The 17,035-nt window shown below is 45.1% G+C and overlaps 1 protein-coding gene across 1 annotated transcript; it reads left to right on the plus strand.

Annotated features, from left to right (window-relative positions):
- The first annotated feature begins 7,985 nt into the window (after positions 1 to 7,985).
- On the plus strand, positions 7,986 to 12,002 carry GMNC (geminin coiled-coil domain containing). The gene is made up of 3 exons (XM_051626565.1): positions 7,986 to 8,402; positions 9,749 to 9,865; positions 11,358 to 12,002. The coding sequence occupies exons 1-3, from the start codon at positions 7,986 to 7,988 to the stop codon at positions 12,000 to 12,002; spliced, it is 1,179 nt and encodes a 392-aa protein (XP_051482525.1).
- The last annotated feature ends 5,033 nt before the right edge of the window (positions 12,003 to 17,035 follow it).

Genomic DNA, 17,035 nt, shown 5'->3' on the forward strand with positions numbered 1-17,035 from the left:
TTCTTTCCCTGCTGCACTACTACAGTTTGCAGTGGAACTGTAAAATTACAGTAAGGCATCGATGAGTTCCACTCTCTAATCCAAGGGCAGTTAAAAACTAGATTTCACTTGTTTCTTATTCACTCTGAGGCCTTTTTACACTGCTTTGGCACAGGACAAGGCTGCCAAGTGGATGCAAACCTCCCCCCTGCCCCTTTCACCTCCAGGACAGCATAAAATATAACTGAACAAAAAAATCCTGTTCAGTTATTCTCCACTGCACATCATTGCTGCAAGGGAACCCATGCTGTCATTCAAGTGTGCAAACTTTTGCTTAAAATTAAATTTCAGCAAAAATTCAGGGAAGAAAACAGCTCTGATGTGTTCTGAATGGAATTCTTCTTTTAAAAGGCTTTGGGACTTGGAAGACATTTACTCTTTTAATCCATTATATCAAAATCATTGACAAAATCACAATGAAACATTTTGTTCCTTCCTAAAAACAAAAACCAAAGAGGGAAAAAAAAATCTCTCACAGAGAATTAAAAAGCATTCAGGTTTCATTCCAACGAGCCGGGCGTCAGGACCTCAGCATTCTTCAAGAAAAGAGATTATTGTCTCCAGCCAGCTCTGGTGTAAGCCTGCAAAATCCTCTGCCAATCTTTTAGATGAATTACCAGCCAACTAATTCCTTTTCATCAGCAGTTCATCGAACACTACCTGCATGGACTAGGAGCTGGAAATTTTATGTATCCAGACAGAGCTGTTCTACTAGAATATCTCCCTAGCGACTTACAGTTTTAACTCAGCCTTTGAATAATTGAGTACAAAAACCCTGACATCTTTCTCAGCTCGTGACAACAACATCCTTAACCTTCTGACCCCCAGCAAATTTCCACACATCCTAGGATCTTGCTTTCATTATTGATTAGAGGAAGGCAATGCCATACAGCTCTGCAATGAGATGCCCTCACATATATTTACTCAGATCAGAGATTTCTGCCAAACCTCCCAACTGCCAGCCAAGAATGGAAAGTGCTCAGCTCTACACCCAAGGAGAGATGGAGGAGAGCCAGATTGCCAACTCCCGAGCACCAGCCAAGAGGAAAAGGACTATTAAATAGGTGAAGCCTAGTACATAGGTATTGGCAGCACACTGCACACTGGAGGAGCTCACAGGCCAGGTTATGAAGCAGATAGATGCATGCTCTAGTGGCTCACGAGACATGGAACCCCATTCAGCTCTGCATCTGATCCCAGGAAAATTCATCCTAATTTGGATGAAATCTGTGAGCTAAACTTTTCTGGCAGATCTCCTTGCAAAATAGTTTGACTTCAATAGAAAACACCATGGAGAAAAACATGGCTTTTCAGCCCACTGTTTTTTTCTCTTTTAAACTCAGCAATTTCCCCAAAACCATGAGGGTCAACACTCATAACTTAGTTAAGAGAAACAGTTTCTACCAACTGTCATTTAGTCATGGGACTATGGCAGAGCATTTGGATACACTGCTGAATCACCCTTCTGTGACGAAAAGGCCTCTTGGCAGCAGCGTGGCAACTCGGTTCAGTGGTCAGCTCTGAATGGAGGAACATCAACACAGAAGCAGCACGCTGCTGATGCCAGATCAAGAATAGGTTCAGTTCTAAAACCACATCCAGGTTTATGCTAAAACTCCACCCAATTAGCCCCAAAACTCAGGAAAAGTTTTCTGTTCACAATTAATATTCAACCCCTAATGTTCTGTGATATTTTTTTTTTATGGTGCAATTCCAGCTGCTCAAAAGGACAAGACATGCAATACATAGGGACCAAGAGTCATTCTGAGATAACTTGCCCATAGGATACTAAACCAGTGCAATGAGTGTTCTCTTCAGACAGGAGATTGATATACCCAGTAGAATTAATGAAAATAATCAAAAGAAAACTCCAGAATTATAGAATTATTCTGTTTATTTTAGTACCACAACGCCCTCACATCTACTAGAGGACAGTTAAATGCTTCTCAGTTCGTAAGGAAAATAGAAAAATGGTTACACAAAACTAGGCGAAACCAGTATCTATTGTTTTTATAAGCACATCAAAATGGAAAGCACACAGGATGAAACAGAAAAAGCTAAAAACCAAAAATGGCACAGGAGCCACAAATATCCATAAATTGAGATCAGAAATTAGCATAACATTTTTAACAGTCAAGGAGTAATAAGCAGTACCAGTGTCATAAGAGAAATCATTGGAGGCTTGGCACTAAAGTTTTATGGACTGCTAAACCAGGAGATGGAACAAGATGACCCAGAAGTTACTTCTAGTCCTAGATCTTTATGAGTAAGTTATCTGTGCTTTACCTAACACATCTCTCTCCAAAGCAGGGATCTTCTGTCCCTTGTGAAACAACAACTACATCTACAGGAGAGCACCAAGAGCAGCTGTTAACAGACATGGAATGACAGATGGGCGAGCACTTGTGCACACAACATGGCACACATACATGTCACACGTTACCCAAACAGACTCCTTACATATTTCATCTGCAAGCATATTCCATATGTAAAAGGGTCATTACCTATGTATAAAACTTAAACTTTTTCAGATAAATCTGAAGCATTGCTGCAAATCTCTGGAACTCTTTTTTTTTTTTTTTTTCCCCACAAGAAAATGTAATGCAATTGTAATGAGATTTTCTGTTCAAAATTAATCACACCCAATAAATACTAGCCCTTCAAATCTTTAATGTCTGCATAGGGAGATAAGAAGTTCTTTGCACAGTTGATACCTAAAGGATAAATATGAAGGATGACCATAAATCTGGAGGACTAGAACTTCTCAGCACCTTAAAACACTTTCTAAAAGCCCACAAATAGTTTCAAGGAAATTCAAGATTAACTGAATGTGATCCATGTTACTTTAGACTTTCATTATTTGATTTGAACCTGCATAGTACCACATGCATACCAATCCATCAGATAATATACATTACTCAAATTAAGTTTATAGATCACTATAACATATTTCCCTTTTCCATACTGCTGCTGAAATACAACTCATGCCCTTGGAAAAAAACCAAACAAACAAACAAAAACCGCACCTCTTCTGAACAACAGACAATTAAGCTCTACTAATAACAAATTATCTTTTAGAAATCTAGCAGGAATCTCATCCAGTGTGTACCAGAAAACACAGAAAAAAATGACATACACCTAAGCATACTGTGTGCCTTCATTTCACCCCAGAAGAAAGCGTTGAAGCCACCACAAGATTTGCACCCAGGTAGGATAACCTCTGTCCATTGACTCACCACTCTTGCTGTGAGAAACTGCAAGTAAACCCAGAAAGGTATGTTACAGTTTTTCTATCTTGAAGTCATCTTTTTAACTTGCTTGAACCTAAATACTTGTGAAAGTCCACAGTACTGGCACAAGAGAGCTGGAACCCAACAGCACTAAAGACTCAGCTTGACTAACTACCTTTTACAGCCAATGAAGTCCCTAGGTGTATTTACTGCCAGCTGACAATGATTTGAAAACCAGTAACTGGTGTGGGAGAGTGATGGAAAAGGTAAACATTACCCTAGTATGTACCAGAAGGGGATAAAGGAAATAAAACGCTTTTCTCTAAAACATTTGTGCACTGTGGCAGCAGACGGAGTAATTTTGGTCATCCATCTGAAAAACAGACTAATGTCAGCTGGAATATCCTCTGACATGGGTTCCTGTGGTGTTTATGTTAGGGGAAGATTGTAAAAGAACCTGCTTTATTTGACCTAAAAAGCAAAGGGAAAGACAGTATGTGACAGCACTGTGCAAAGACATCAAGGATAAATGTTACCGAGGGAGAAGAACTGTCTAAGCCAATGCAAGATGTTGGCACAAGGACAAAAGGGATTATACCTGCTATGAATACGTTCAGACTGGAAACTAGAAAGTCTCTAGCCATCAGAGCTCAGAGTATGGTGTAGACTCACAGTGGGAATAACATAAGGAAAATAACCTAATTAGTTTTAAGAGGGAGCTTGAAAATTTAAGAATGTCTCAACAGCAGGGGGCTGGATTTGGGAAGTGCCTTTTAGTCCTGCGCTCAAGGAGGATGACTGATCAGAGAACAACCAGAACCTCTATCTGCATAAACTTCCATTCAAAAAAAGTATTCTTGCAAATTAGTCTCATCAGGCATAACTAGTCACACCTTTAGTTCACAAACATCACCAGAGATTCCTGCAAATGCCAGATACCTGTGTGCACCTGACCGTAGGTTAATATCTGGAGTTACTAAGTGAAACTGTTTTGCCACTGATACACTCACCGTTCTGAAGCCAACAAGCAGAAACAGTGAAGAGGACCTGGCATGGGTCTGGACACCCATACAGGTGTTAGCATGAGCAGTAGCACACACTGTAATACGTTTGGCATAAAAGATGACTTAAACTGTCTATAAATATTCTTTTTCTTCTGTGTATCATCTCTTCTGAGACCCAGTTCACAATGGTCCAAGCATGATTTTAGGGCCATTTCTACATACAAATGAGTTAAACAAGAAAAATTCAAGTGTGTTGCTTGTTTGGTGTTTTCTTAGCAGATAATTGTTCTTTGTTTTGGTTTACACTACACATCAATGTGCAATGGTGAACATGATTTGAAGTTCTTCTGTCATTCTGTGTGATATCCATGCACAACTTTGGAAAATTAGCTCTTGCTCCTTTAAACTAACAGCATTTGTAGCTCTTTCAGAGAAAGTCACTCAAAAGTCATCTCCTCAAACCCTCGAGGCTCCTGGGCTCTAACTTGGCAGTCTTTTCTCCATGCACCACCTTTCACTCCTCAGCACAGAAACCACGGTATTGTGAGTTGACATGAATTCCTTGAGCTCAAAAGACAGTCGTATCCAAACCAACACACCAGTTGGGAAGAAGCAACAGCGGAGGGACCGCGGGTTTTCTTCAGAGCTGCTTTTCCCTCCCCAGCGTGCCCGCACTCCCCGCACCAGCTCTGAGGCAACCAGCAGGCCTGAGAGCACAGACAGGGCGCCCAGCACCGTGCCAGGCAGAGGGCACCGGGAGCCGCCACGAGCCTACAGTGCTTCTCCCCACGGCCACACGAAGCGGGAAGGAGAATCTGCCCTGAAGTCATTTCTCCTTGGATGCGCCTTAAGACAAGCCACCCTCCTCTCCCTGCGGCTGCCCCCTGCGCCCTGAGGGACCAGCGACGAGGTGACCCAGGGGTGCTGCACCGGGCAGCCCGGCGCCCCGCACAGGGCCCCGCACACAGCGCTGCCCCCGCCGGGCCCGCCCGCGGGCGCGCGCCGATGACGCGCGGGCCGCCGCCAATGGCCGGGCCCGGCGCTCCCGCGCCCCAAGATGGCGGCAGCCTGGGGCGGCTGTCGGGGCTGGGCGGGCGCCGAGCGGCCCTTTTGCCTCGCATGGGCTCGCTTCGGGCACTGAGGGGGCTCCTCCAGCCCGCCCTGGGCTTGCCCGCCTCGCCGCTCGGCCCTGCGGCGGCTGCAAGGCCGCCTGTTCAGCGCAGAGCCTCTCCTGCCGGGTGCCAGCGGCCTCGGGGCTGCAGCCTGTCCTGGCTTCCCTCGGGCTCTGCCCCGTCGTGTTACTGACCCAGCGAGCCCCTGGGTGGCAGTCCTTGCCCGGGCTGAGGGAACACCCTCACAGCACCCCGGGAAGCAGCCTGAGGCAGCCAGGGAAGGATGAAGGGACTAAACCCATCCAGGGCGGGCGGCAGTCAGCCTTGGTGCTTGTGGGAAGTGCTTAACGAGCTGGTGTTTCTCGTTAGCCGCAGATACACAGTCCGCGCAGGAGAGGGCTTGGCACGGAGCAGCGAGGGGTATCACGGCAGTTACCACACGTCCTGTGCGGAGTTGGGGTTTAAAAGAGCTAAAGGGTGAGCCAAGACTGGGTGCAGTGTGGAATCGGAGCCCCAGCCCTTTTTGAAACATCACTGCTGAGGGACAAAACAAAACACCAAGCATAATCAAGGTGGGAGATGGCAGTGATTTCATTTGACAGAGCTGCCGGTTTACCTTGGGCAACGACCTAGGAAAATATGCCAGTAATAAAAGACTGGAGGGCAAATGGCCATCTTGATTTGTACTGTCCCTGGCTAACGGAGTAACAGCACTGACGGTGCTCCAGGGGAGCAAGGAAAGACCATTCCAAATGCCAGCCTGGCCTGCCTGGGGCCCAGCCTCGGCGGGCTGCAGTGTGTCCGCAGGGAGGCTGGGTTACCCGCCTGAATAGCCCTTGCCAGGGCAGGAGGCAGGATCCTGACTAAACAGCTATTAACCTTCTTCCCACCATCCCCTACAGAATTCAAAGACAGACCCTTAGTTTAGAGCTGGTTCTAGATTTATTTATTTATTTTTGTTTTGCCTGGGTAAAACACAAGCCTCTCCATGGATTTTGATTGCTGTGGAAATCTGATGTGAGTTAGAGGTGACTGTATGCAGACAATCTCTGTCTTTCACACACCTGCATATGGCTTTGCATACTGTATGACAGTAAATCATAGCATTTGTGCAGCATTTGTATCCTGAGATTTAATATAGTCTGGGGCTTGACAGGACTCTTAATTCCCAAAAATTAAGTGAGACATTTGGAAGAGTTGTCATTGCAGATTCTATTGTTTTGAAATCTGCACTTTCTTCCTCAGAACTGTCCACAGAAATGTCCTGAAACATGTTTGCTTCTACACACCCCTGGGAAGCTGTGGATAACCCACTCCCTCAGCTAGGCATGTTGGACAACCTTGATTCTTCCTGCTGGATTTTACAACTGCAAGCAAGGCTTGAAAACAAAACAAAAAACTCACCAGCAACACCAGCAGCCCTGCTCTAAACATGTGGGATGCTTCCCTGGATCCTTGCTCATTTCCTGGAGTGAAACTCAGCCACACCGGTTCAGTGCTGCCCTGAAGTGTGTGGAAGCTTTTTTTTTTCTCTCTCTCCTTCTTTTCTTTTCCCTCCTTCCTTGTGTTGATTTGTGGGGCCAGAATGACTTTGATTTCAGCAAGTTTGCTGTTTATTCACGTCACAAGTTTGACAGCTTTACACCAAATCAGATTGCTGGGTTTCAGGAGAGCTCTGAGGCGTCACTGGGAGCTCCTTTAGATTAAACTCGCCTCCCCGGTCTCCCCCCTCTCCCCCCTCCTTCAGAGCCATTTAAACCTCGCTGGGGTTTTAACAGAAACGTACTCCCAAGACCTGAATTTCATTCTGCCACTAACATGGTAAGTGCTCTTTGCATTTCTCTCGACCTGGAGGCAGAAGAGAAGCAAAGGTCTCTTTGCCTTGGGGGCTTGCAGTAGGTTTTGTGCCCTCTTTAAGATGGGGAAGGAAGGGGGCTCAGCTCTACCTGCCAGAGCAGTCTCTGCTGCTGCCTTCCCATGGGCGAGCAAATTCCCTGCTTGAGGCTCCAAGCTCTACCATCCCCTTGCAAAGATTTATAGCTGCTGCAGATGGGGTTTATTGGAAGGAGGGAAAAGGGGTGAATCCAGAGACAGCCCCAGGCTTTGCTACTGTGCGGTCTGGGACTCCTGCAGAACTGCAGGGGCAGAAGAGAGCGCGGGCAGCCTGGAGGTGGCTGCTGGCTTTGTGCAGCTTTAGAGCGGGATCAAGCCCCCAAGGTGAGAAGAACGGACTGGCCGAGAACAGCCTGGGTCCTCCCTTCACCTTAAACCCATTCAGGACCTCAGTATTTCCAAAGGGACTGCAGGAAACTCAGCCACCTTCCTGGCATAGCTCTGCTCGGAGCCCCTCTGCTCCAGGGGGCTGCGGCGGGGGCGGCACTGCCCAGCGCCGGTAGCGGGGCGGTGCGGTGCCACCGGGCGGGGTGCGGGGCAGCGGGGCCAGGGCTGGGAGCTTCCCCGGGGGCAGGCAGAGGCGGCCGACGATGCAGGGCTGCCCTGCGACAGGTACCTGAGCAAACCCCGGCGGGACTGGAGCGGGAGGGCAGCGCTGCCCCGCCGAGCGGGAGCCAGCCCGCAGCCTTGGGATGCTTCTCGCCGGGATGCGGCGGGGCCGGAGCGGGGCTGACACCGCCTCGCACGGGCTCTGGGAGGGCTGCGTGGGGGGAACCGTCCGCCGGTCACCCCAGCGCCACTGTCCCTTCCCTCGGCAGAGCACCGGCCGGCCGTGCCCAGAGCCGGACTTCTCCGGGGGCCCGGGCTGCGCCTGCCCCTGGCCCGCCCCCGCCGGCGTTTCCAAGGAGACTTGGGCCGCCGTCCGCCCCGCGGAGCCCCGGCCGCCCGGTAAGTGCGAGCCCATCGCCCTCGGGGAGGGGGTTGGCTGGGCGAGGTGGGGAGCGGGGCTAATAACCCCTCGGGTCTGCTCGCCCTCAGGCCGGTTCTGCACCCCGCAGCTCGGTGCCCAGGACGCGGCGTGGCAGGGAGACCAGCTGTCCTCCCAGCTCTACAGAAACAAGCAGGTAAAGGTTCCGTGTGCTCCTTTCTGAGCTTTGTATCACGGATTGCGCCTCCTGGGTTGGTTTATGGCACATCTCCCACTCACTGGCTCGGATATGGAAAAAAAGCTTTGGTTGGGTGGATTTCGTACCTTGCTTGGAGTAATTCTCTGCTTTGTTTTGTCCTGTTAAACTGGAACAACTGTTGTGGGGTTCCTTGTTCACCTCTCCCTTCTGCCTTGGCTGTCACCAGCTGCTTTAGCACTAGAGACCAAGCTCATGATCAGGGAGTCCCTCAGGTTCTGATGATGCACAACCTTATGCTGTTGACTAAAACTACACTGTCTGCCCTCTGGAGTGCACGAGGATTACCTTAATAAGAAATGAATCCATCAGAATTACCTACTTTTATGAAGGATGAACTGTTCCTTCTTACTTTATCTTCTCTCCTCTTTTAATAAACCCCATCGAGGGGCAGGAATAACTTGAACAGTCATAGATGAAGGAACCCAAGACAGATCACTCTGATCAAATAACTTGAAATTATATGTTGATACACTGAAGTCAATGGAAAGTCATGTACTATCATCAAGGTCCCTGGAATCAAACCCTAGTTTCAGACATTTTTCTTCATCTCTACCTCAGTCATTTAAGTCTGCTTTTCAGTCTGTGGCCAGCAGATGCCTGGGGTCCTTGGCAGGACATCCTTTGTCCTCCTAACAGAGTCTCCAGAAGTATGATTAGGAGGCAAAAATCTCTGCAAGTACCTAGACTTCCCATGAAAAAAAGCTTTAGGTGTTTGCAAATGAAAACATACCTGTTCAGCTCTTGGGATGAGTGATTATCTCAGCTCTGTATATGTACTGAGACTGGCTCAGTAGAGTCCAGGACTGAGGGATCCCTGAGTAGGAATAGCAGTTGCATCTTCATTTCTGCACTCCATCCCCATAAACTGTTAGTCTGCAGATCCTCCTTCTCCTTTTCTCCACCAGCCAACTATAAATAGGAATGGGAGGGGTGCAGAGAGATGCCTACTGCCTTTCAGGAGAAGACCTGGCAGCTGTTGTCATGCCCGTAACAGTTTCTGGCTGTTCACAGAGTTACCTGTAATTATTTTCTGTTATTATTCCCTGGTTACATGGGTTTTTTTGAGACTAATCTTCTCAAACACTTGCTAAAGCACAAAGGAAGTCAAAAGTGAGAACTGAAGAGTCCTGCCACTTAGATTTACAGAGAAAAGAGGCTGGAAGGGGTGGGTTGAGTTCACAAAACAAACACCCAGATCATCAAATCCAAGCAGCTTGTACCATAGGGCAATTGCTATTAAGTTACAGAGTCAACATCTATTCATCAATATCTCTATTCCACAGCTTCAAGATACTTTGCTTCAGAAGGAAGAGGAACTTGCTAGGTTACATGAAGAAAATAATAACCTCCGACAATACCTGAATTCTGCCCTGATTAAGTGTTTAGAAGAAAAAGCCAAGGTATTGTGTTCAAACCTGTTGTGTAGACGTGTTCAGCTGAAATGGCTTAAATAGGTACATGCCATTTAAATATATAGAAACTCTATGAGTGTAGACGACCTGCAGTATGAGATCAATAAACTTCACAGAGCTGCCAAATCACTGGTCATCTAGTGTGATGTTTTCCCCCAGGAATGACATCCTATCAGGTTCTGACTGTGGGGACAGAATAGCCCATGGCATAACTAAGTTTGATTTATAAGTTATCTTTAAGTTAGTTACATTATTAAGCAAGGTAAAATTATTCCACCTAATGCTTTTTTCAGCAAAAAGTTCAAATTTCAACACATGAATGTGCCTGTTTTCTCAGTCATCCCTTTTGATAAGAATTAATTTTTCCTTTTTTTTGTTTGTGTTTATTTCATTTTGCCATCTTCCGATGATACATTTTATTAACTTACATTAGAATACTGATCTATTTTTTTTTCAAATGTATTAATTTAAAAAATAGCTGTTTTTTAAAGGTGAAATACAAATTTAAACAGTTGAGGTTGGATGAAACATTCTGTTAAGCTAAGTGTGAAGTGGGATTTTTTTAATTAAATATTTTGATTCTCTCTTATCTGAAAGAAAATAAAGATAATTGCTTCTTGTCAGCTTAAAGACTTTACTATTCCAGCCTTACCCATGAAACTGAACTATCATTTATTTTCTCAACTCTGGAGATTTGACACAGGGGAAAAAGCCTGTAAAGACTAGCAGACTTTCCTTTTGCATCCTGTTCCCACTTGACAGTGTAACATGTCCCCCACCTCCATACCAAGACCTGGCTTTTGGTAGTAGAAAAGGTCACCTTGATTGGGCACAGCAGGAGCCATGGCCACCCCTCTGTGTCATGTGGAGGGAAGCCCAGTGGGAAACCACCACAGGAGCTGGCTGAGCAGTGAATTCATGACCTGGTGGTGAGCTTCCTTGTTATTCCTGCCTTCCTTTGACCATCTCTGCATACCTGAAGAGCCCTTGGCCTGGGATAATAGCAGGTGAGGGGGATTAATGAGCTCAAAGCCACAAGAGTCTGCTGCTCTGAGCCTGGTCAGGATCACACTTTCCCCAAAACATCTTACCTTCACATTGTCCCCCTTTGTCAGTCTGCTACATCCCCCCCATAGCTCACTCACCTGCCCAGTGCTGCTGGCAGCAGAAGCACAGAGCCGTGTTATCCAGCCAGGATGAGGCTCCCCTTTCACACCCTACTGAGGGACACCACCATCAAAGCACGGGCCTTATTGACATCCTCAAATTCTTCTCTTTCAGGGCCTGGGTTGTTACAGAAGCTGTAAAGACAAAGTAGTTACTCATATCCATATGTTTAAGCACAAGGTAGAAGAAAAAGTATCTTTTATAAAGACAGTAGTAACAATTTCGTCCATCTAAATTCAGAGATCAGGACCAGGTAGCAAGAAATTCATATTTTAATCTTCTCTCTCAATTTTTTTTTTCTTTTTTCTAATAGAAACTGCTATCCTGCCACAGACAAAGAAACTGTGCTACTCTCAAAAGCACCAAGAGAAGATTAAAAGAGGACCAGTGTTTTGTTCCTCAAGAAACTCTCCATGCTTCCAAAGCTAGAAGGAACCTCTTTAATGAATTCACTGCCTGTGAAGAGCAATCCATCCCTGCTGTGGACAGCTGGGTCTTGCAGACTTTAGGATTAAAAGATGTCAACACCATAGATGAAGCTTCAGCTAACTACAGTGCCCTGTCCTCAGACCTTGGAAAAGACACGTACTGCTTGAGCCCTGGTGAAGCAATAGACTATGGCCAGAGGGAAGGAGCAGCAGCAGCATCTCACTGCAGCCACATGCCTCCAGCTAACAGCAGTACCCATCCACACAGTGAGGACTCTCCCTTCCTTCCTCATTTTTCTTCAGCACCATGTGTCTCCTCATCAGGGCCAAGTGACCCCTCCCTCCCAGCCTATGGGTTGCCTTATTTGACTAGTGATTTTTCACCCAACAAAACAGAAGTGGCCTTCACAACATCTCTAAGTCCTCACCGCAACCTGAGGACACACACCTTCCATCAAGGACAAGCCTTTGTGCGCAGGGATGAGGATGGAGGATGGAGGTTCACTTGGGTGCCCAAGCAGGCTGAATAAGGCACCTGCATCAAAGGTTGGCTGTAGGGCATGCAGGAGACATCATGTGCTTGAAGCAGGTTCAGGCATCAAAAGTGAGTCCTTCCAGGCTCTGTTAAATGCTACTCTGTCACCTAGCCACTCCTCTTTCCCTCACAGATTTTCACAGGTGTGGCTCTAAATTGCACTTGGACAATTATCCACCCCAGACCAGATGTACAAATTGGATCCACTTATCTTGTACTCATGTTGAGATACCTACTTTTACTTGCTTAGTTGTTTTTCTCTATCATCAGCTATTCCTTGTTAACTGGTAGTTTCCAGGCTTGAGCACTTTCAGCTTTGATGGTCACTCCTACATATACCATGCTGGAAAGCATTTTGGAAATACAGTCTGGAAATAACTCTCACAGATAACAAAGGGGGCATAGGTTGAAGGTTCAGGATCAGCAGTTTCTGAGTGATTTGTCTTTCTTGGTTACACAGATTGCCTTGGATTAAGGCAACCATGGGCAAGTGCTAACATGCTACACTAGGCTGGCCTATGTGCAGTCACATGGTGCTGTCACATTCTTTGATGATGCCTCAAAACAAACAGGATTTGCTTCTGTTGCCTGGAAGCTACTTAATTACAAGTGATACAGCAAGTTCAGGGGATTTTAAGAGACTAATGTGTTTCCTACGCTGTGTTTTATAAGTATTTTGTTTGTCAGATAAAATGAGTTTTAAAAGTTTGAGCCGTGGAACAGGAACTAGAAGTGGAGATCCTGTAATGACACTGCCATTACCAGCCAAGGCCCTGCCCTGGTATATTAGTGACAGAAATTTTCTCACCTGGGGGTAATGTATATTCAGAGCTCTTCTTTCTTCTGCAAAGGATGCCTTCCCCGAGCTTGCAGCACCCCACTAGCCTTCTGATGGATTTTCTTCCATGTTTACCTGCCTGATGTTGAAAGCCCTTAAGAAAAGGAGTAACTCTGGGATTCATAAACAATTTATGTGGCTTCAGTGGGGCTTTTTTGCAACATCAAGGGCTGCACTTGTGAAAGGGGTAATTTTTTTTCCAGAGAAAAACTTCTCCACATCTTTGTCATGATCTGAGACCACACAGAAATTTATCTGCAAGAGCACCACAGAGTCAGGGCTACTTCCTTCTCCTCCCCTAACCCCATTCATCCTATGGGAAATGTTTTTCCTGATTTGGGGAGGCAATGTCACTTACTGGTTAGAGTGAATCTTTGGGAATCACAATCTTCAACACCAGCTCTTGCCTCTCCCTGGCTGTCAGGCAGTGGTGGGCTGAAGCTGTGATCATCACTACCTTGGGAATGCTTTAAAAAAATCTCTGGAGAGGAGGTGCCCTAGGACTTCACAGGACTTCTAGTAACACTTCTGATGACATGAAGTCAATGGATACGAAGTAAGCTCATCAGCAATTTTTTTCCTGTTACCTTTGTTTTCTGCATTACATTAGTTTGATGCCTCAGTATTGGAAACAGAGGAACAGAGGAAATATTCTTGCTTTCAGAGTGGTCCCAGTGACTTTAAGGAAGTACTTACATAAGTAAAAATCATGGTATGTGAGGATTTCTGTCTAGTGGCTGATTTTCCTGCAAAAAAACAAACAAAAAAACAACAAACCACATTCTTTTATTCTTAGAGAATAAAAATATATCTTAAGTAGCCTCCTGTACCTTAGAATTACAGTATTTGGGATTCTCCATCAGGAGCAGTAGTGGTTTCCCAGACAAATTTTAAGTAAAAAAACCCTCTATTTGTGAATAGTTACTGTAAAGACATGGGGCAGATTTCCAGAAGAGGCAACTTAAAAGCATTTATGGTTGGCATTATTACACTGGATTTAAAAACAAACAACAAAAAACCTAAACCAAACAATGCACATGGAATGAATACAAATATTTGTTTGGGGGTTTTATTTTAATCAGTAAAAACATGGCCAGGTGAAGACTAGTCGGACAAGACCACATTTCTATAGCACTTTCCTGCTTTCCAATGCAAGCAGAAGAAAAATCCTATCTTAACACCCACTAATTTCTTTCTCAAGGCATTTCTTTTCTATCAATCTCCTCTAGCCTTGCTACAGGAGGCAGCTTTGAAGAATATGCTCCTGTCACTGGAGCGTTTCTTGGTGGATGTGGTAGTGTGGAAAATACCTGACTTGAACAGGAAGACGTGATGGGAGACCCTGGTATGTGGGCTGTGGGGGATGAACAACATGCAGGGAATAAAGAGTGTGGCCAGAGGATTGCATCCAAAACACCTGCAGATGCCACATCTTTCAAAGAAGCTGTAAAACATAAGTAGAGAAAGATTTGTCTTTTTTTTCTTTTTTTTCTAACACTGTTGAACCTGCTACTTATGTATTTCAATACTATGGAGTGAGCAGCAATAATAAGTACATTTGTGCTGCCATCAAATACTAAATATTATTATTTTTTTTTTCTGAAGAGGAATAGCTTTCCACCTGTTTGACATTTTCTTTCCACATTTTATATTACTGCATGTGAGAACTTCTCCTGCAGAAAGCCAGAACAAAAGTGTCAGATCTTTAGTACAATCTCAAAGTTGGGTTTCAGTAGGAACAAACTGGTGCTTCAACCTTTGCCAGCCCTTTGTAAGGGGGTGACCAACCCCTTGTCTCATTGCAAATAAATTATAGATGTAAGTGAATAGCTCAGTGAAGAATTTACCTGAGTGAATCCCCTTTCTTTTCCTCTGGGTTCCTGAATTTTACTCAGCATGAAGATGTTGAGACCTGTGGCAGGGATTTCTGTCTGAGCATGGCTCACTGGAGCTGATTTGGGCAGAGGGCCCACGGTGCTGCTCGTGTCAGCTGATGGGTGCTTCTGACTTGCACACACAAACTTCAAATTCTGGTTTAGACAGCAGCCTGAGCCAAGGTCTCTGCATTCTTAACACTGCTGACCACTGCAGTGGGGGGAGCACGCTGGAAAGGAAGCAGAAAAATCTCCAAAGCATTTTAGCAAATAACTAAGGGTGATTTATTTTTCCCTGACAGCAAGTCAGCCCCAAGGCCAGGAATAAGACTTTTCTGCTTTTCCGTTTCTCTTTAATACTCCTGCTGAGTTCAGTGGTGCAACTCTCACTGAGGACAAGTCCCAGTGACCAAACATTTCCTTTAGATAAGTGTTGCTCCTATTGCCAAAAGAAAGACTTTACTCAGCATACCTCACCCTGAACTGCCCTCTCACCCCAAAAATCCTGCATTCATGCAGGTACAGCAGATATGGAAAATGACTAAGAGATTGAAGACATCTTATGACAGATTACTGTCAAATGGTGGGATACAGAGGAGAGTTACTGACTGGTCTGGTATGTTGATTTGACCTGCTGACTTACCCCATTACTTCTTTGGGCCTGAAGGCAGTAAAACTGCATTAACATGGTCCTGCTCCCAGCTTATTTGCTTTTACCTCTTGGTAGTGCTCATTACCTTAGGTATAGGCTGGGGTTGCAGCAGCAACACTGCTACTAACTAGATACCAGTGAATCTGAATCTAGCTCCTCAACGTGTAGGTGCACAGTGTAGAGGTACCCTAGACCAAATTTGTAAAAATCAGCCATAGAAACAGAGCCTAACACACCATCTTTTTCTTCATGAGATAAAATTTTGGGAATGCTTATTAAATTTTAATTAGTGTCCAGTTTGCATTTCATTTCTTTGACCCACAAAGACATGGGAGAGAATGTCTTTCCTGTACAAAGACTAGACTAGGTTTTGAGGTGCAAGTCCAGTCCTGGTTTGTGCCTGATGCTGCCTGTTTATCCTTTTGTATCCATTCCCAGTGGGTGAAACAGAACCAAAGCCACTCTGTTACTTATGGAGAGTGCAGGGTAAACCCTAGGGAAGCCTGTGACCCATTCCTATGCCACAGAGGTAGCTAGAGATCAACAGAAATTAAAGCAAAAATTGGAAACAAAACCCAGTTCACAGATATCACAACTAGGTAGCCAGGAGATAGCAGAGATGAAGACTTACAACTTCAAAAACAATTTAAGCAGCTGGAGTAGAGGAATGGGAGGCAGAAGTTCTGGGTGTTGCCTCTGATATTGCGCTTTGTTTCTGTGCTTTGGTTTCTATGGAACCCACCACTGGACCAATTAATAGAAATTTAACAAGAAATCATTCTTTTTGCTGCTGCAAACTGTGAGAAGTTCCCTCCTGCCAAGGATTGGTACCAGGCACAAGAACCTCTGGGATGGGGAAGAAGGAATCAAATGACCTAAGGGCCCTGAGAGGTTCTTTTGGTGAACTTCATTGTCTGTAAACATCCATTTTGTGTTAACATATTTGTTTGTTTGTTTTTATTTGAAGTTCTTTTATTATGTGAATGTAACGTGTAGCTGCACACTTTAAAACAATCCATGTTTTTAGAAAGGTATGCTAGTAGAAGTGGGAGTTAATTTAACACTTAATATTTTTATGTTCATGAGTTTTGTGATTTTAAAAAGGCCACGATTATATGTAAATGTCAATTTTACATGTCTCGTTAAGTTATGCCTAATAAAACTTAACAACTAATTGATGCAATTCTTTCTGTCCACTTCAGCTGTAGCTCACATTGCACAGCACCACACCTGGCTCCTGAACACCTCTCCAGGGGACTGGAAGGAATCTATTTCCTGTAAGCACAAGTGTCCACGGAAGGTGCAATTTTTTTTTTTTTTTTATTTTTTTTAATCACAACATAAGAGATAAATATGTAACAGTCACAGGTCTGCTCATTTCTGGGCTTGCACAGCATATGCAGTGAGCCATTGTTGTTTGGACTCAGAAGCAGATTCCGAGCTACAAAATGACTCGGACAGAGGGAAATTTTGGGCTTTTCTTCTGCATCTATCACTTAAGAAGTACACCTGTTTCTCAAGCAGCTGAGCATCCTGATCCAGGGCAACCTGATTCATCAGAGTACTCTGAGCACTGCTCATCTTGACTCTGAAATGATGAATTGTAAAATGGCACTGAGGTGTTGCATAAAGAGACGGAAGATGAGAGAGAAAAGCATGAATAG

This window comes from Apus apus, chromosome 8, assembly GCF_020740795.1.
Source record: "Apus apus isolate bApuApu2 chromosome 8, bApuApu2.pri.cur, whole genome shotgun sequence".
In the NCBI taxonomy this organism is placed as follows: Eukaryota; Metazoa; Chordata; class Aves; order Apodiformes; family Apodidae; genus Apus; species Apus apus.

What these genes read in the sequence shown, in the direction of transcription:
- GMNC (XM_051626565.1), top strand. Translation starts at nt 7,986, where the DNA reads ATGCGGCGGGGCCGGAGCGGGGCTGACACCGCCTCGCACGGGCTCTGG. An exon ending in AGCTCTACAGAAACAAGCAG is followed by an intron (nt 8,403 to 9,748) that starts GTAAAGGTTCCG and finishes TCTATTCCACAG; the next exon opens with CTTCAAGATACTTTGCTTCA. An exon ending in GTTTAGAAGAAAAAGCCAAG is followed by an intron (nt 9,866 to 11,357) that starts GTATTGTGTTCA and finishes TTTTTCTAATAG; the next exon opens with AAACTGCTATCCTGCCACAG.